The sequence below is a fragment of the Myotis yumanensis genome, unplaced genomic scaffold (genome assembly GCF_028538775.1).
Source record: "Myotis yumanensis isolate MYYU_CA2020_CCGP unplaced genomic scaffold, mMyoYum1.0.hap1 SCAF_3, whole genome shotgun sequence".
Lineage (NCBI taxonomy): Eukaryota > Metazoa > Chordata > Mammalia > Chiroptera > Vespertilionidae > Myotis > Myotis yumanensis.
In genome coordinates, this window is record NW_027223754.1 from 116,154,370 (window position 1) to 116,174,226 (window position 19,857).

The 19,857-nt window shown below is 44.9% G+C and overlaps 1 protein-coding gene across 1 annotated transcript; it reads right to left on the reverse strand.

The window, feature by feature from the left end:
* Positions 1-9,761: 9,761 nt before the first annotated feature.
* RASL11A (RAS like family 11 member A) lies at positions 9,762-19,817 on the reverse strand. The gene is made up of 4 exons (XM_070409427.1): positions 11,855-19,817; positions 11,407-11,463; positions 11,222-11,301; positions 9,762-10,289 (listed from the first exon to the last, which is right to left on the reverse strand). The coding sequence occupies exons 1-4, from the start codon at positions 11,976-11,978 to the stop codon at positions 9,822-9,824; spliced, it is 729 nt and encodes a 242-aa protein (XP_070265528.1). The 5' UTR covers positions 11,979-19,817; the 3' UTR covers positions 9,762-9,821.
* Positions 19,818-19,857: the final 40 nt, after the last annotated feature.

Consider the following 19,857-nt stretch of genomic DNA (forward strand, 5'->3'; position numbering starts at 1 on the left):
ATTTGTGTTTACCCTTGCTGACAGGCTAAGCTCTTGATGAGCAGAAGGAATTCCAGGTGGAAGGAAGACATGAATAAAGGCCAGGAAACAGGAGAAACTAACCATATTTACTAGTAGGAATAACGAATAGATAAGGTCTGGTAGGAACCTAGAGAGGACTGTGCCAGGGAAACATGAGCTGCCAGTCTAACGGGCGGGTAAGATTTTATTGTGCCTGAGAGGGAGCACTTCCCCTGGCCATTTGCCCTTCACCTCCTACAGGCTTGACGTCAACCTGCAAAGATCAAGGAGAAGGGGCGGAAGAACCAGAGGAAGGCAGATCATTCTTTCCAGGAAAGGACGGAGAGAGGAAGGAAGTGATGACAATGTGCTTTGACTATAAACACCACAGGTATTCTTCAGCTGGAATGCACTACAACTCTGGATTCTGATCGTTCTAGTGGGCGTTCCGATTTGCATGTCAGTATGGGAAAGTGGCTTGATTGTCTATTTTTGAGCATCTAAATCTGTCACTAGTTGAGTGAATTTGTTTATGTACTATTCACAGGATGAGTATTATTGTTCATGCAGGTACTTCTTTTCAAAGCAGGATGGTGGGAGTCAAGAGAAGCTGATGCTGGGGCCTTGACTAGCCTCTGAGACCAGAGTTAGTGCCTATGGCAAGACTCCCCCACCCCGTGGTGCCCCTAAAATAAAGTCCCCAGTGAACATGTTGGCTTCCTAAAGTATACTGGGTGTAGGGACAATAAAGAGAGGGATCTGTGCCCTGCTAAACTGTGCCTTCTGCAGGAAGTTTGAGAAGACTGATGGGGACTTGGCAGCCAGTCTAAACTGTTCAACACAGCTGGGCCGTTTAAAAAGCAAGGGCCTTCCTGTCCAAAATTGTCAGTCTGTATACTCCTTGCTTACTCATAGGACTCCAAGTTTTCAGTGCACTCAAGGAACAGTAAAAGGAACTTTGTAAAGTATCATTTCCCTTCTGGAGCATGAAAAAATGGTGTGGTCTGCTTGTGCCGAAGGAGTGGGTAAGGTACTACCTCATTAGGAAGGTCAGGTGATGCTGTTCGGGTGGGTTGCACTCCTTGAATCCTGACTTATCTTCTGAGTTGAGGGCTCCTTTGTATCTCCTTAATTCTACTTCCTCTTCTACCCAGCCCTCTGTTGGGGCTTCTTTTCCTCTAGTTCTCCTGCGCTAAGAAGGCTGGGTCACCTTCAACACCTCAATTTCCTCTTATTAAATCTCCAAGCCACCTCGTTTCTGTGGGCTCTGCTTGTGAGCTATTCCTCCTGCACCCACCACCTCCTGTCCATACCCTGACATTGCTCTGTCCAGGGGACTCCTGAGATGGCCACAGCCTCCTGGTCTCCAGCTCCTACTGCAGCTGCTGCCTGTGCTCCCTCAGGCCCCTCTGAGGGCTCCTGTGGCCTGTACAACGGAGCCTCCCCTTCCTGTCAGGACATCAGGCTCTTCACAATCCGCTTGTGGCAGACTCCCCTCCCCTCCCCCTGGAACCCTCCTGCTTGAACCCCACACACCAGCCCAACCGAAGGACCTGCTTCTTGGAGAAGGCTGTCACCTCTGCACCAGGAACTCTGTGCTCCAGCCCCTCCCCAGGCTGGAAGCTCTGCCTGCCTCTGCCCTTGACAAGCTCCTCAGTTGAGCTGCCTGCCTCTCTGATGCTTACCTTAACCCCTCCTGTCAGGAAGACCGAATCCCTTCACCCACCCCCGACTCTGCTCCCAGTGCACTTTGCTGTCCCTTTCTCCTGGCTTCTGTCCGTGTTTGCCTAGTACTCTGTGATGTGGGTCTTAGCTTCTTGACTAAAATGCCAGTTCCTTAGGGACAACTGTTTATTTAAGCAACCAGCGGAACAGCTGGCTTGTAGTTTTACAACAGCCTCTGGGTGAAACAGTAGTTGAGAGCACAGGATCTGCAGCCAAGGCCTGGCCTGGGTCTCAGCTCTGCCTCTCCCAACTGTGTGACCTGGGACAAGTCTCTCAGCTGCTGTGTGCCTCACTTTACACATCTCTAACATGAGGCTAATAATACTACATGCCTCACAGGGTGATTGCAGGCTAAAATGAGTTAATCCACAAAAAAACTCTTCGGAATAGTGTCCATCCAGCACATGCCACGTACTCAATGGATTTTAGGTAATATTATTCTTGGGCCCCCCCCTGGCACTGCTGTTCCAGAGTCTCTGGAAGTGGGCCCAGGACTCTGCTTTTTAAACTGGTTCCCCTCTCCTCCTCCCCCCCAGGTGATTCTGCTGCACGCTAGGTATTGTGGACCACTAATGTCATCTGAATCTCTTGTCTTATCAATGAGGAGCTTGAGGACCAGGGAGGTGAAATGACAGCCAAGTTCAAAAAGAACTTGCATAATCCACCTTTAATCATTCACAAACTTGAACAAGCTCAAACAGCACCAACTGAGTTTGATTTTCAGATACCTTTCGCCCCAGGGGTCTTTGTCTCATGGGCAGCCTAGAGGAAGGGGACCAGAGCCCACTTCCTGTCTGTGAAGTCCAGTTTGTGCCACTACACCCACTTCCTTTCATATCAGCAGTGAGAGGACCCACCCTATGAATTGCTATTTCTTTTATTTCATCCGTTCTAAGCTCCTCGAGTTCACAAATAAGGATGGCCCCAACCCTCAGATTGTTGTTGTGTCCCACCACGTCCCCCAGGGCAGAGGATCTCGCTGTGATTTGTGCTGGTCAAATATCCTTCTGGGTGTGTCATTCTTCTGCATGCGATTAACATTCATGTCAGTTAACTGAGCAAATAAAGCAGATTGCCCTCCCACATGCGGGTGAGGGGCTGCATAGGGCAGAAAGGCAGGCCACCCCGCCGGCCGGCCGGCGAGGGCCCTCCGCCAGCCTGCCTGGAGCGGGACTCGGTCTCTTCCTGCCCTTGGAGTCCAGCTCGCACTTCAGCTCTCCTGAGCCTCCAGCATGCCAGCTTTTGAACTGGAATTGTGCCATCGGCCTCCTGTGTTTCCAATTTGTAGACTGCAGATACTGGGACTTCTCAGCCTCCATAATCACATGAGCTAATTCCTCATAATAAATCTCTTTGTATATAAGTACATCCTGTTGGTTCCATTTTTCTGGAAAACTGAAAAATACATGCATATTTGGTAATTATAGTATCTCGTTAGTTTTATTATTATGCTACAAATGATGTGACTAGCACATAGTTCCTGGAGACAGCCCCTCAAACATGGTGTCAGCATCCTCATATTTTCCCCATCTGGGAAAATATGTCCTATAAAGTGCGTGCATACACACACACACACACACACACACACACACTGCCATCCTGGACCAGACTGAGTTGGGATGGGAAGGCACTTTTAGCTCCCAAATGTGTATTGTGAATTTCTGCTTCCCATTGTGGTAAATCATTCACTGCCTTAGCCCCCTCACCACACTGACTTTCAACAATTCCCTGCCCCCCAAACCCTGCAAGGTGTTAACCTCCTGCCTCCAGGAGAAAAGAACAGGCTTGAAAGGGGTGAAGTGGGATGGGGCCTGGGTGCAGGCTGCTTCTCAGGATGCTGGTCAGAGAAGAGACTGAGGAGAGATTTGGCCAGGGGGAGGGTGTCCCTAGGCATGCTGACTTTGATAATGCCCGCCACCCCCCACCCCCTATGCCAGTGATGGCAAACCTTTTGAGCTCGGCATGTCAGCATTTGGAAAAACCCTAACTTAACTCTGGTGCTGTGTCACATATAGAAATTTTTTGATATTTGCAACCATAGTAAAACAAAGACTTATATTTTTGATATTTATTTTATATATTTAAATGCCATTTAACAAAGAAAAATCAACCAAAAAAATGAGTTCGCGTGTCAGAGGTTCGCCATCACGTACTGCCTCCACCTCACCATGACTTTCAAAGTGGTGGGAAAGACCCCGAACTGGAGTAGCACATGGCTCTATCAGGGGTTCTGAGGAGACTGGATGAAACTCAGTGAGGTCAACCCACCCCACACCCAGCCTCACCAGCAACAGCACTGGGAGAAACGCAGGGCCCCCCCCCCCGCCCCCCCCACCCCCCCCCTCCCCCCCCCCCCCCCCCCCCCCCCCCGCCGACTATGTGTGGTATTCCTGCTCTCCTTGCACGTCTGACTCCCCCTGGGTCAACAGGAAGCATGGGGTGAGCTCAGACTATGATCTCACTCAAAAGCTCTACACATGAGGCGTCGGGGGAGCTCCTTAAACACGATTCCTCCTCCACGGCTCAAACACAGAGCAGCAGAGCCTTCATGTTTACAAGTTTCTGAAAAGATGCAGGCCTGCACAGACCTGCCCAGGGGAACAGCCCTGCGCTGAAGGCATTCCTGTCCCTTCCCGGAGCCAGGCCTCCTGGTTTCCTGGCTTATGTGACTTTAGGCCATCTTTGAGCCTTAGTGTCCTAAGTTTTCATCTGTGTCAGGCTCTGCCAATAATTCCGCCCAGTGGTATTTATCTCCATTTTAAGGTAAGGAAACTTACAGTGCGCTGTGGCCAAGGTCACATGTCCTTCAAGAGCAAAATGGGGTCTAACCTTGATCTCACCCAGAACCCGTGGGATGTTGCCTCCTTAGAGCTGGTGGGTAACTGTTCATCAGCAGGAGCTCCCGAAACATCTCTATTTCTCCAGAGTTATACATCCATGTATTTCCAGGCAAAATCTTTTTTACACAAGTAAGCCTTATAGTTAACAATGTTCTAATTTAAATAGAGAATGCCAGTAAGAAATGGCAGGAAATTACAAATTTAACTCATTAATCCTCAATGAATATAAGCATACTCAAAGGAAATGATGCTTTACAATTTATAAAGTAAGAAACATCTTTTTCTTAATAAGGGTAGTTTCACACTCCGTAGGGCATTTGCCTCCACTCCCTGCTCTGCTCTGCTCTGCACCCTCCTCTGATTTTGTCAACACCCTCAGATTTGGATCAAAGTCTTAGTTCACTTTTCACTCCACAGAGTCCCGCTGGCAAGGCCAGGCCTCCAGAACTCCCAGCGGCCTGAGCTCCTAGACAAGGAATGCTATCTCAGCCACAGCATTAAGCACAAGGCAGGCTCTCAATACATGTGAGTTGAAATCATGCAAATCACTATGGTGGACACCTGCTTGTTCAAGTAGCCCTGCTTGTTCAAGGGCCATCTCTGACCATTTGACAGTGGAAACCCAGAATATAGATATATATACCCTACACATGTGAGCTATACAGAAGTGACGTTATGGACTCCTTAATTTCTCTAATGGCTCAGTATAGCAAATAGTTCTGAGGATCCTGTTTTGTACCGGACACTCTAACAGGTGCTGTGGAGCCAAGAAGAATGAGACCCATCCCACCTTAATGGAGCTCATTTTCTACTGGGTAGAGGGAAGTACATGAGGGTGAATTACATTTCTTTCTAGGATACACAAATTTCCACTCTGTATGCTGAAAACTGTTCTGCTATTGCAAACTAATCATTGCTTACATCAGTTAATACTTCTTAGCATCCTAGCTAAATTAATGGTGTTTGGAAAATAATCATTTTGGAGTTAGCTTGTTTGTTTTTATATTACATCTTTCTTATTGAGTGCCAAAGCAGTTTGAGACAAACTAAGTCTTTCAAAATGTTTCACCTTTTGGCCCGATTGGTGTGGTTCAGTGGTTGAGTGTCAACCCATAAACCAGGAGGTCACAGTTCAACTCCTGGTCAGGGCGCATAACCAGGTTGCAGGCTCAATCCCCAGTGTGGGGCATGCAGGAGGCAGCCCATTGATGAGTCTCTCTCATCATTGATGTTTCTGTCTGTCTCTCTCTCTCTCTCCTTCTCCCTTCTTCACTCTCTGAAATCAGATATATATATATATATATATATATATATATATATATATATATATATATATATATGTGTGTGTGTGTGTATATATATATATTACCTTTTAGAGACAGATGAAATGGTAAGAACAAATTATTAATCGTACAACTATCTTTGCATCATAAATTTGAATTAGTAACTTTACATAATGAGTTGAAACTACAACACATACATGGCGGAGGGGAAGCTATTGAAGCCCCCAATTCTTTATCTTGTCTTTCCTATTTGCTGTTTTGTTCACTGCCACCTTCCACAACTATTTATATTAATCCATTTCTCCATATGGATATTAATAAACTTTAGATCTTCCGTTGAACCCTTCACCTCAATACAAGCAAAACATATTTATTTTCTTAGAATATTTATTTCTGTTAGAATTAATGTATTTTTCCATGATTCAAGTCCACTTTTCATGAGTCGCATGTGAAATAAGAATGTTTGCAGGATATATAATTTAGCCTTTGGATCCTGTCCATTTCTCCAGGACCAGGCTGATAGGCATGTTATTAGATCATTCTGCAGTTTTAGACCAAGCCTTGACTAAAGGAGGAGACATGACCAATGGAAACCTGCGGAGTTCAAAAACACAGGCTCTGGTTGGCAAGGGGGAGCGAACAGGAAGAGGAGCAGGGACGCTGTAGCCCCACCTCCCTCCTGAGGGTGACAAGTGATTGGCACTCTGATGAGGACACTCAGAGCTAAGGCATAACTTCCAGGGGGAAATGTGTACACTCTGGCCTCTCCACACCCACCCAAGTTTTCAGTGTTCTGCCCAATGTTTCAGGAGTTCTGCTCCCCTCAGGAACATAATGACACCCAGTGCTCCCACAACCCTGTCCTCCTCATTCCTGAGGGGAAGGAAGGTGGGCTCCAGGCTCAGCTTCCCCGATAAGGGCCTCCTCTGTGCCCAATTAAACCCAGATCCTCTTCCCTACCCACAAATCTGACAAATTCCCGCACTAACTGCCACCCGATAACTCCCTGCTACCCTCTTTCATCTCCGGGGCTATGATCCCAGGTCCTTTCCAGATGTTCCCAAGCACCTGATTCCCTAAGAGACCGCCAGGAAAGAGACAGCAGGCATCAGGGAGCCAGGTCCTGTGCTAGGCTAGTTCTGGGACAAGAAAATAAAGGAAGCTACGGGGCCCTAGAGGTCAGATATTTGTGATGCTGAGGACAGGAAAAATACTGGGTAGGGTGCTTTCTGCCTGACCCCCAGCTTCCTGGGCCCTGGAGGCTGTGACTCCCTTTGGAACTAACCTGTGACTCATCTTTGACCCCTCTGGTCCACAGTGTGCTCACTTGGAGAGCACAAGGATACTTCCTGTTCTCACTTAGAACTGGATCATAGGCTGCATTGGGACATCTCTTGTATTTCCTTTAGCTGTAAAGTTATGGTTTAACTTTTTCCCATGGGATGTTTGGTTTTAGCTTCCTGAATGTAGAGAGGGGGCCCCCTGGCACTGGGTGGCAATCTGGGCATGCTGTGAGCATAACCATGATTAGGAGGATCAGTTGTTCTTGTGTCCATGCTTACGTATGGTAGGAAGCAGTAATGGAGATGATAGAAAGAACTCCTTTTGTTCTGAGGTTATGCAAATGAGCAAGGAGAATTGAGTCCTTTTTTTAGGGTAATGGAATCTAAAACAATATTTTTAAAAAATATCTTTTTATTGTTTTCAGAGAAGAAGGGGAGGGATAGAGCGATAGAAACATCAATGATGAGAGAGAATCATTAATCAGTTGCTTCCTGCACACCCCCCACTGGAGACAGAGCCTGCAAACCCAGGCATGTGCCCAGATAGGGAATGAAACCGTGACCTCCTGGTTCATAGGTCAACCCTCAACCACTGAGCCACACTAGCCGGGCTAAAACAATATTTCTTCTTAAATAGTTGGACATTCCTTTATATATAAATTATCTAATTTTCTAAATCATTCATGCCATTTTGCATAGGTAGATGCCCCTCAAGTACAGGGAAGTTGTTGTTACTGTCAGAGGTCTGGACAGAGGTGTCCTTGGAAGGAAGGGCAATGGTTTGCAATGGCCAGAAGCTGCATATGTGTCACTTTCTGTCAATGCTAATAAAGAACCTTTAACTACTCAGAATGTCTCTGTCCTTGTCCTGCAAAAGTGACAAGTTATGTCATTGTAATCTCCCATTATTGTCCCTTGGCACCAATAAATAATACATTGTCATTTATTCATCAAATTTTTACTGAAAATCTACCACTTCACGTGCAAGCACTGGACTAGAAGCTTGGAATACAGTCATGAAATGCAGTTGCTATCCTTGAGCAGTGCTCCTGCCAAAGAAGGTGATAAATAGCTACATGACATGGTTGGGTTATAACACAAATGCAATGAAAATAGGAGACTCAGAGAAGGCACCCAGAGGCTGAAAGTAGCATGTGACTTGGGTCTTGGAAGATGAGTTGGCCATATTGGAGATGGAGAAGACGGAAAAATATTCAAGGCAGAGGGAATAGTTCACGCCAAGGCAAAGAGGTGTGGAAGAGCCTCGTGTATACTGAGAAAGGCAGATGGGTCTATTGGAATGGAGGTGTGTGTGTGTGTGTTGACAAAAGGTGATGATGAGGTTGGAGAGGTGGTGAATAACCTTGATGCCATGTCTCATTTATATTTTATCCACTAAATAAGGGAAAACCAGCTGTTTTTCAATCATGGAAATAAAATGATTAGGGTTGGCTTTAGTAAGGTTGTTCTGGTATAAAGAAAGAATTAGACAGATGGCATTCCATAAGCCAAGAAACCAGAGTCTTGTCTGGACCCTTGCCTACACTGGTAAAGGCCTGAATTAAGGTAGACAGAGTGACTGATGATTTAGAGCAGTGGTTCTCAACCTTCTAATGCCGAGACCTTTTAATACAGTTCCTCATGTTGTGGTGACCCCCAACCATAAAATTATTTTCATTGCTACTTCATAACTGTAATTTTACTACTGTTATGAATCGTAATGTAAATATCTGATATGCAGGATGTATTTTCATTGTTACAAATTGAACATAATTAAAGCATAGTGATTAATCACAAAAACAATATGTAATTATATATGTGTTTTCTGATGGTCTTAGGTGACCCCTGTGAAAGGGTCATTCGACCCCCAAAGGGGTCACGACCCACAGGTTGAGAACCGCTGATTTAGAGAAAAATAAAAAATTGACAGATCAGATACCCTGTTGAATGTGAGGGTCAGGGAAACAGAGAGGAAAGAAGTTTTAAGCAACTCCTGGATGGTAGAGTGCACTTACTGACATAAGAAATACTGTAAAATGTTTTTTTTGTTTTTGTCAGTTGTTATTTGCAGCATAAAATTATTATTTATTGGTACAAGTGGAAGTTTACTCTCCCACCCTTATTTAAAAAACAAAACACCATTTGCACTGATGTAATTTTTAACATTATTGCACAGTGGAAATCAAATGATGTCAATTACATGCCTGTGGCAAAGTGCCCTAATTAAAGACATCCTGCAGTTATTCAAATCTCTTTCCTCCTCCACATATTTTTCTTTCTTCCACAACACATTCCCTCCACTTAAACCCCTCCCAACAGAGAGACACCAATCAGAGTTCAGACTGAGGGCAAGCATGGAGCAGTTCTGGGCTCTGGTGCAAGTATGATTTCTATAAAAAGACATTTAAGAAACAAGGAGAAATGTTGCCATTTTGCCTTTAATGGAAGGGTGGCTAGCAGTTACAGTAAAAAAAAAAAGTTTTATTTAAAAAAACAACTCTTCAACTTCTAGGCAATCACTGAATTTTCAGAAATACACATACAATTGCAAACCAATAGTTTGTATAAAAATAAACTCTGAATGTGTGATTATAAAGGAGACCCCCCCCCCCCCCCCCCCCCCCCCCCCGCCCAGTCTTTTCAGCTGCACAAATGCACAATAAAATGGAGGCAGTCTGTCTGAGGTGAGTTTACCCCAGTGAGGAGGGGGCTTTGACTTTGGGAGACAGAGCCTGCTTGAAGCGCCTCTTCAGGTCTTGCATATTGGGAGAGCGCGGCCGAGGAATGATGGAGGCCCTTCTCCTCTCCCCACTGAGGCCGTGCAGCTTGCTCACTTCTTTGCAGAGATGCTGAAACACATCACAGACATCTTCATAGTTTTCACTGGTGGAGATTTCAAGGAACAGGCTGCCCAGCTCGTTGGCTAGTTGAACACCATCATCGGTCTGCACCTGCCGGGCATGCAGAAGGTCCCCCTTGTTGCCCACGATGATGATAGGGGCCTTTGAGTCAGGGTGGACCTTCCGGATGTGCTGGTAAAGGGGGCGGATTGACTGGTAGCTGTCGTAGTCTGTGATGGAATAGACCAGCAGAAAGCCCTCTGCCCACTGCACGCATTTGGACAGGGAGTCAACCACCTGCATGAGGTTATCTTGGACCTGAGAAGATCAAAGGGAGTCTGATCAAGGAAGCCCTCAGTGGGAGAGGACTCAAAATATCATCAAAGTAAACTTTGAGCAATGGTTGAAAAAGAAATCACTAAATATAGTTTTCAGATTCTGCCCTGCTTCTGCAGAAGGAGGTTTTTGATGTAGAAAGAGCAAATTCTCAGGCAAGTTCCCTGCCTGGCTTATTTTATTAGCTGTTACCAATGCGCTGTTTTTAACCTCCTTGCTGGGCAAGGTAGTTTGTGGTGAACCTAGGCTGACTGAAGAGTGACTTCAATGAGAACTTTCAAATCAGAACGTCATAATTTTTAAGGAACCAACTCAGAAAAAAGCAAAACTTTGAAAATAAGCCAAGATAAACATCTATTCCCAAAACCCATAAAAATATTTTTAGCATGTCCTTCTTGAGAATGTTCCAGAAACAAATTCTTTCGTTCAGTTCTTCCACGAGACCTTTCCTCCCTAGAAGGGAGAGCAATTAACTTAATCAAGTTACATTCCTGAGCAGGCGCCAAGAGTGTCTGACTGCAATTAGTGACTTGCGGGAACAGCTAGAAACAGAAGCACTTCCGCAGTCCCTGCTGCGGGAGAAGATCCTCTCCAGGGCCCGCCAGTCAGTTTTGTTAATGGTTCCGCGGCCAGCCCTGAAAGAGGTGGTGAGACCCATGCCAGTAGCCTTGCCTTCGCAGCTTGTAAAGAGAAGTCAAGCCACTCTTCCCCTCTCAGAGGTGGCGCATTGGAGGAAGCTGCCTCCAACCTTCCAGTCCTCGCCCCCTTGGAGGGTTCCTAACAGCCCACTGACCGGCCCCTCCTGGGACAGCCCACTACTCCATCTAAATGCACATCAGGCCCGTTGAGAGTCTTGCTCATGCTCCCGAGCGCCCTCGGTGTGGGTGTCGGAAGGGAAGTCCGCCAGTCCTTACCTGGATCCCCCCGGGGGTGTCCTGGATCTGCAGGGACAGATGGTCTCCCTCGACACACACAAGCCGTGAGTACAACTTGCCTGGAGAATGAAGGAGGTTCTGCTTTTACATTCTTACACTCTCAGCAGGACAAAGAAAATCGAAGCATGCAGCCACAAAAGCTGGGGGCACATAATTATTCTAACCTGTATTCGGTTCATAATCGCCAATGAATCTCTTGGTCAGGAAGCGCACAATCATTGCTGAAAGTGAAATAGGAAAATCAGGTGAAGGGCTCGGACAGGACCGTCAAACACGACACTCTCCGGGAGAAGGAGGGAGGAACGGGCTGCGGACTCTGCAAACCCGGGTGGCCGTCGTGGTCCCCGTGCCTTTGGTGGCGGGGACGACTGCAGGTACTCGACCTGCTGCACCTGCCCTCGTCCTCCAACGGTGCCAAACCCAGCGACAGCCCACGAAAGGTTGTAAAGGTTACTCGGGAAGCAGCGGGGAAGCCAGGAGGGAGGGGATGTCCGCTTCCTCCCTGTGCCCGGTCCTCCTCCCCGGGCTGTGAGCCCCCGCTCTTCCCCATACCCCGTTGTTCGGACCCGGCCGGGGGTGGGCTCCGCCCCGTGAGGTTCCCTAGGCACTCACCGCTCTTGCCCACGCGGCCGGCGCCCAGCACCGCCAGTTTGATGTCCCGGGGCAGGAGGTAGTCGGAGGAGGACTCGGGGATGGGCGCGAGCAGAAAGTGCCCGGACATGCTGGGCGGCCGCATGGAGCGCGTCCGGCCGTCAGAGCACAAGCCTACCCAGCGAGGACTCGGCCGCAGCGGGGTGGCTGGCGAGCGGGCAGCGCAAGGACTCGGGGTACTGGGGCCAGGCGGACCTCCGAGCTGTCACCGCCGGCGGCTTTTAAAGGACTCCGCGCGCACCAGGGAGCAGCGGCCGCCTCAGGCTCCTCCTCTTCCTCACCCTCCCATCGGTGGCGGACAGGGCGGGAGCAGCGAGCGCTGGAGACCAACGCAGCCGGCTTGCGCACTCCTCGCCGCCTGACGCTCTCTGCCCGGGACCTGCGCGTTTCAAGGCTCCCAGACGCTGGAAATGCAGGCACTATCCCGAGAGTGCAGGGAGCCTCTCGCCGGGCTATGCCTGAACCCTCCTCCACCCTGCAGAGGCGACCCTGAGTCAATAGATGAGTGAACCTGAGATCAGAGGAGCTGGGGGACGAAAGGAAGAGGGAAAACTGCAATCAGTAGGATCTTTCTGCAACAGTGGGAGGGAAATTCCTGCCAAATGTTGCCTTTTATTTTCAAAAGGTGATGAGGGGTGACAATATTAGGGGAAAGGGGATGGGCAGAGCTCACTGTTGGTAGCAGTACAAGGGAACTGTAGTCACTTTGACCAGGCTCCAGATCTATGAAGGCCCTGGAGGCAGTAGTTGTTTGCACCTCAGCTGGCACGAGTTGCATTGACTCATCAGCGAACACTATAAGCATTCCATGGGCTAGGACCAGGGGTGGGCAAACTTTTTGACTCGAGGGCCACAATGGGTTCTTAAACTGGACCGGGGGGCCGGAACAAAAGCATGGATGGAGTGTTTGTGTGAACTAATATAAATTCAAAGTAAACATCATTACATAAAAGGGTACGGTCTTTTTTTTTAGTTTTATTCATTTCAAACGGGCGGATCCGGCCCGGCCCATGGCTGGGCTAGGACAGTGGTCGGCAAACTGGGGCTGGCGAGCCACATGCGGCTCTTTGGCCCCTTGAATGTGGCTCTTCCTAAGCCTTAGGAGTACCCGAATTAATAACAATGTACCTACCTATATAGTTTAAGTTTAAAAAATTTAGCTCTCAAAAGAAATTTCAATCGTTGTACTGTTGATATTTGGCTCTGTTGACTAATGAGTTTGCCGACCACTGGCTGGAAGCTCTGGCTCAGGACCTATGCACTTGAGTCATGCACGTGCTTCACTATTCATTCCAGTACTGACTTCCAGGTGTAAAGTGGAGTTTAGGGTGAGGTGGAGAGTGGAAGGAAAAGAACATAAAAGAGAAATATGGCCTGATTATGGGTTTCTGGGCCCACCCTGTCAAGACAGAGCCGTGGGAGTTTATCCTTGCAGGATGTAAGACCTTATGCTTCTGGCCTCCTGCATTTCAGCCTCTTATGTCCAATTGCCTATTAGACACCCTTACTCACCCCTCCTTCTATCCTGGTTGTATTAGCTTTTGCTGCATTAAAAAAAAAACTGGCTTAAAACAATGACCCCTCATATTTGCTCACATGTCTGAAGACCAATGGGGTGGTTATCCTACACTACGCCAGGCTCAGCTGATCTTGGTTGGCTCTTTCAGGCATCAGCAGAGAGCTGACAGGGCTTGAGGAACTGGCATCATCCTGCAGCTGGCTGGCAGTCAGCTGTGATGAGGGAGGGACAATAATTGAGTCACATGTCTCTGCTTATCAAGCAGGCTGGCCAGGGCTTGTTCTCATGGTGGCTGAAAAGGGTTCCAAGAGAGGGATTAGAAGTGGAAAAGGCCCATTGAGACCTAGGCTCAGAGGGGAACCCATCACCTCTGCTTTTTGCTGGCCAAAGCAAGTCACAATGCCAGCTCAAATTCAAGAGATAGGGAGAAAGACTCCACTCCTTGGTGGAGGGAGGTGCAAAGACACATTTGAAAAGACTGGGATGCAAGGAAGGGTAAACAATGGATCCATTTTTTGCAGTTGACCACACTAATGAATGTGCCTCCATCACCCAGTAGCCCATCCTTGACTCTCACTTCCACATCAATTGCCAACTTCCATAATTTCTACTGCCTCCATTTCTTGGTGTCTCCTCCTCTCCACCCCTACTGCTCTCTTCATTTTTCAATTGAAGAATCCTGAATAATCTTGAAGGAACTGATTGAGAGTACTTCACTTGTTCCTCCGTTGGGGAAGCTTCCTCTGACCACTGCTAAGTGTCACTATTTTCTGGTGGAATATTTGCTTCATGTCTGTCTCCAGGAGGGCAGGGACTCTAACTTGTGTCTTTAGTACCAAGCACACGGTGGTAACCTGGGATTTACAAGCTCTTGAATAAATGTTTGTTCACTGATTGACTTTCTGAACAAATGGTGTCTTCACTGTATGAACTGGAAAAGACAGAAATCATTATCCCAGTGCCTTAGTTTTGAGAGTAACCTGTTCGCAGGAGCTAGTGTTCCAGGAAATGTCCTGGGATGAACTGCCGTATTTCAGTTGTACTAACTTTTGGCTGTTCACAAGGCAATCCCCTTCTGTTAAACTTCAGTTTAACTGGAAAGACTTGAAGCAGAGCACCTTCTTCCCTGACTGGGGAAAAGGCACCCATAAAGAGAGTTACTATTTACAGAACAATTTTGAAACTATTAGCTCCCAGGGGTCCTTGAGCAGTTCAGTGATAGGTGTCTGATTTGTTGTCTCTCCGATTCTCTTGGCCTTTCCTTCTTGGACACAAAATGGCTCCTGCTTCCCCAAACATTAAGTCCTCATTCAAGCAGGGAGGGAGGGCCTCTCTTTGTCTTTTCTTATTGTGAAATAATCCTCAGAAGAATCCGGCAGACTTTCTCGTATCCCAATGACCAGAACTAAGAAGCTGGAAGTTCATACAAGTATCTAGCAAAAAAGACTGGAATTGCTGACTAACTTAAACAATCATAGTTCTTCCCCAGGGGCTAGCCCAGTGGTGGGCAAACTTTTTGACTCCAGGGCCACAATGGGTTCTTAAACTGGACAGGAGGGCCGGAACAAAAGCATGGATGGAGTGTTTGTGTGAACTAATGAGGATACAGTCTTTTTTTTTTTTTAGTTTTATTCATTTCAAACAGGCCGGATCCGGCCCGCTGGCCGTAGTTTGCCCACGGCTGGGCTACTAGACAGTTGCTACCTGTTAAAATTCAAGGAATAGACAGGGGATCTATGTTGAGCAGCTGTCAATGTGATCTGCTACAAATACTTCACATTCTTGGAGTCTAAATGCAGACCTTTCTAGGGAAAAGCCATTTCTTGGCTGAATCTTGGGCTTATCTCTTCACTTCATTCCGTTACACACTCCCAGTCAGGAATAAAATCATTTAAGTTTAAGGTCACTCGATAAGGAAGAGTCCTAAGACTGTTCTCTGCACAGGTGATAATTGCATTCCATTTTGCATTTACCTGGCAACTTTGCTAGATGAGCTCAAAATGTTATTCCACTTTCCTCGGAAAGCTCTTTGCATTTGCAAGTAATAATCCATGACTTTTTAATGCAGATAATATATTAGTGAACTGTGAAATTATAGCCTTGTGTAAATTGTTCTGCTTGTTTTTCATTTGGATTTTTGTCTAGCTATGTAAATTGTGTGACTAACATAATAGGCATGCTGAAGTGGCTTTAGAAAGGTAATAGAAATGTGTAGGCAGACACGGATACACAAGTCCATGGGTGTTTAGAATGAGTGTGAAGGACAGAATTTGGAATATGCAAACATCACTAGGCTTAGAAAGTTATTAACCCTTTACCAGCTAAATAAGCTTGATTTCTAGATCTCAGGCAAAACTTTGCCAAGGACTGTCCTTTACTAGTTCAAGTACATCCCTTCCCCCTAGCCCTGGTTGGGTGGCTAAGTTGGTTGAAGCATAATCTTATACACACAAAAGGTTGTGGGTTTGATTCCTGATCAGGGCACAAACCTAGGTTTCAGGTTTGATCTCCTTTCAGGGTGCTTAAGGGAGGCAACAATGTTTCTCTCCTTTTCTCAACATATTCTCAGGTGAGGGTTAAAAAAAAAAAAAAGTCCCTCTAACCACCATCCATAGAATTCAGTATCAATTACCTTTCCTGTATAGCCTAAATCAGGGATCTTCAAACTTTTTAAACAGGGGGCCAGTTCACTGTCCCTCAGACCGTTGGAGGGCCGGATTATAGTTTAAAAAAAAACTATGAACAAATTCCTATGCACACTGCACAGATCTTATTTTGAAGTAAAAAAACAAAACAGGAACAAATACAATATTTGTATTTGCATGTGGCCAGCGGGCCATAGTTTGAGGACCCCTGGCCTAAATCCTTGAATATTACTATGCTTACAGGAGACTCAGAGACTATCTTTTGGTACTTTCCCCGGAATAGGAATTATGCTTCTGTCTTGTACCAACTTCCTACTTTATTTCAACTGTCAAAATAATTGAAAATCTACTCTGTAAGGCTGTTAAGTACTGGTACAAAACACAAGAACAGCTAAGTTTCTATTATAAAACATTTACTGAAAGGACAATAAAGTACATAAGATACCCCTGTCTGCCATCACAGACATCCCCATAAAGTTTATTATCATTCATAAATTAGTTGAATTAACAAAAAATTCTAAATCTTAATTCTTCCTTAATCTTAATTAACCCTATGAAATTGGTGAAATATCTTCTAAATTGAGGTTCAGACAAGCTTAGTAATTTATCCAATGTCAGAGTCATTTAGTAGTAGACAATCCAACCCCTGATTTCAAATCTTGGTGCTGAAATCCAACATGGAAAGCACTCTGGTCATGTAAATGGAATGACAAAGCAGGTTGAACTTAATCTGAACCTACTCTCTCAGGAGCAAAATATCCAATCACATCTTCACTTAAGCTAAGCCATCACCTCACTTGGTAGAGACAGTAAAGAGTACCCTTTTGCCATTTCTTTTCCAATCCAAATGATTTCCATAAATTCTATTCTTGCTAGGAAAGTGGGTATGAAAGCATTTCCCTACACATTTCCCAGCCTTTTGCATTTGGGGCTTTGTGAGATGGCCTGTCAATTGCTCCTCATTCCACACTGTAGCTGTTTGAAAAGCATTACAATGCAGAAACTTGGCTGGATGCTTATCCATTCCCTTATACACTTTCCACCTCAACAGGAACAGCTACAGATGCTGCCTCATTGTTATTATTCATAACCAAGCAATTTGTCTAACAGATTAGGTGTTTTGCATGAACATCAATTTTTTTTTCCCCTTTAAGTGGGGCTGAGTTGAAGAAATGCTATAAACATGCATATTTCAAATAAATTCAACTTAAAATTCTCATGCTAAAAAAATGAAAAGCCTGCCTTGTTTATATCTTAGCAATTCTTATTGCTATTTAGCAATGTTTTATATTTTAGCATTTTTTCCATCCCAGTCCAGAGAAAATGCTAATGTACATTAGTGGGAATATATTAGAGATAGGAAATCAAGTTGATATATTTAGCCACAATTTTTAGAGGACTTCAAAGAGTGTGCTATATTTTATTCAACCCTTGGAATTGGGTTCAACTTAAAAACAGGTCTTAAAAGATACCTGGCAAGATCAGAATTAAAAGTTCAAGTAGCCATGCAACTTCCTTTACAGTCTCGACTCTTAGAACAGGGTGAAAAGTTCTATAGTTAGAATACTTTTCTTCATTCTCAACAAGTGTAAGAAAAGGGAATTGTATAGTACAGGATTTATAAATTTACAATCTGTAATGATTACTCATTTAAAAGAACCTGAATTTCAAGGCAAGGTACATAATCCTAGCACACACATACATTACTCAAAACTCAGGGATTTTAACTTAATTCATCTAATAAAACTTTGTAAACTAATCTCTTTATTTGCAGGACATTCAGATGTAGCTGCCCAAGAGTTGTAAATATCAACCTTTAGAGAGTGAGCTCTGAAATCTGAGTGTCAAGTGTATTAGGGATGACTATAACAGAAGTCAGTGGTTCTCAAACTTGAATATGCATCTTAATCACCCAGAGCTTAAGTGCTGAGCCCCAACCCCAGAATTTGACTCAAGTTGTTCTGGTACAGGTCTGCATGTTTATGCAGCCAGTTGAGGACCCATACTTTGTGAACCACTGGCTTAGAACTCTACTCGTAACGAAATTATAGACAGATGTGAAACATTAAGAATCCAGAGAGGGAAGTGAGACATGTTTAAGAACTGGGAAGAAGTATGGCAGAAACCTCTGGAATTCTGGAAGAGGAGAAAAAAAAAATTGGCAAATATTTAGGGATAAAGTCAAATTAAAAAGCCTCATTTAATTAGCAAGTGTTTGATAAACTTTTGAGTAATAGTTTCATTGGAGTGGTGGAAGCAGCCATATTTGCAGTGGGACTAGGAAATTAAGATACCAGAGAAAGGCACAGGAAAAACTGCTCATTTTATTTGCTGCTTTTCAAAAGTCTGTATGCTAAAGTTAAGCAGCAAATGGAAAGGGTCAGACACCAGAGATCAGAAATAATCAGTGAAAACGTAAGGCAGAAACAAGAGGCCTATTAGTACCAACTCTTCCCTCTGCTGTCCTACACTCTTTGATACCTTATTTTGCCTTGAAATAGTTTGACAAGATATTCAGGAAATGCAATTTTAAAATACGCAAAGTGAGACACATTAGAGTTAAAAATTATTTTAACTGGACACAGTAGCGCCATCAAAGATTGGAAAACAGGTCTAGCTGATTTGGCTCAGTGGGTAAGAGCATCAGCCTACAGACTGAAAGGTTCTGGGTTTGATCCCGGTTAAGGACACATGCCTGAATTGCAGGCTTGATCCCCAGTAGGGGGCATGCAGGAAGTAACCAATCCATGATTCTCTCTCATTATTGATGTTTCTCTCTCTCCCTCTCTGAAATCAATACATTTTTTAAAAAAAGATTGGAAAACATTAAACAGGAATGCCAATTGAAGCAATTCATAATGTTCCTGGTTGCTTTCTGTGATAGTGAATTGTTGACCAATATAAGCATGTTTAAACACAACTTTCTATCCATAGATGTAAACCTGTTTAGGGCAAATACCCATTTGACTTATCGTTAGGTATTCAATGAAATTCAAAACCAGGTTTGCTGGATTCCAAAGTAGACCCATTACCATCACACTTCACTGGAGAAAACTGAAGGCCACTAATGTTGGGCTTACTACCCATTTATAGCACTAACTTAAGTTACACAAATGAATAGGTTCTTGTCATTGAGTCTATTAGTAGGGAAGAGAATACTCAGAGGAACGTCAAGGTTTCCATGTCAAATAAACTGATACTATTGCTACAGGGATCACAGAATACTGAAGGCAGCTAGGATAGGATGTCATCAATTCTTTTTTGGATGTTTAACTTAAATGTGCTCCAACTACACAAAGTAGCTTTAAAATGTTCCCCTTAATATGAAGCAATATAACACCAGAGATTAAGACCAGGTAACGGAGCCAGCCTGCCTAGGTTTGAATCCACAGCCTTGGGCAAATTGTGCCTCAGCTTTCTTTTATGGAAATTGAGTAAAACATGTAAAGTGCTTAGAATGCAACACATTAACTGCTGCATAAATGTTTAGCTTCGGTTGAAATAAAAAAAGGGATTCTAGTTCCAAATTATCAGACACTATTTTTTCTGAGCCAAGTTTCATGAAAAGTGGAAGCAACTCAGAACTAGTATGTAACTCACAATGAAGAGGGTAATTTGAAACCATCTATTTCTAAGTAGCAGGCTTCAAAGGCAAGTTTCTAATCCTTAAGATAGGATACTTAGATAATTATCTAAGTAATCAATTTTCCTTGAGCTTAACTATAATGCAACAGATGCAGCCTCCTAACCAATGGAGTACATTCTTTGTTGCAAAGTAAACCACCTCACATCTTTCAGCA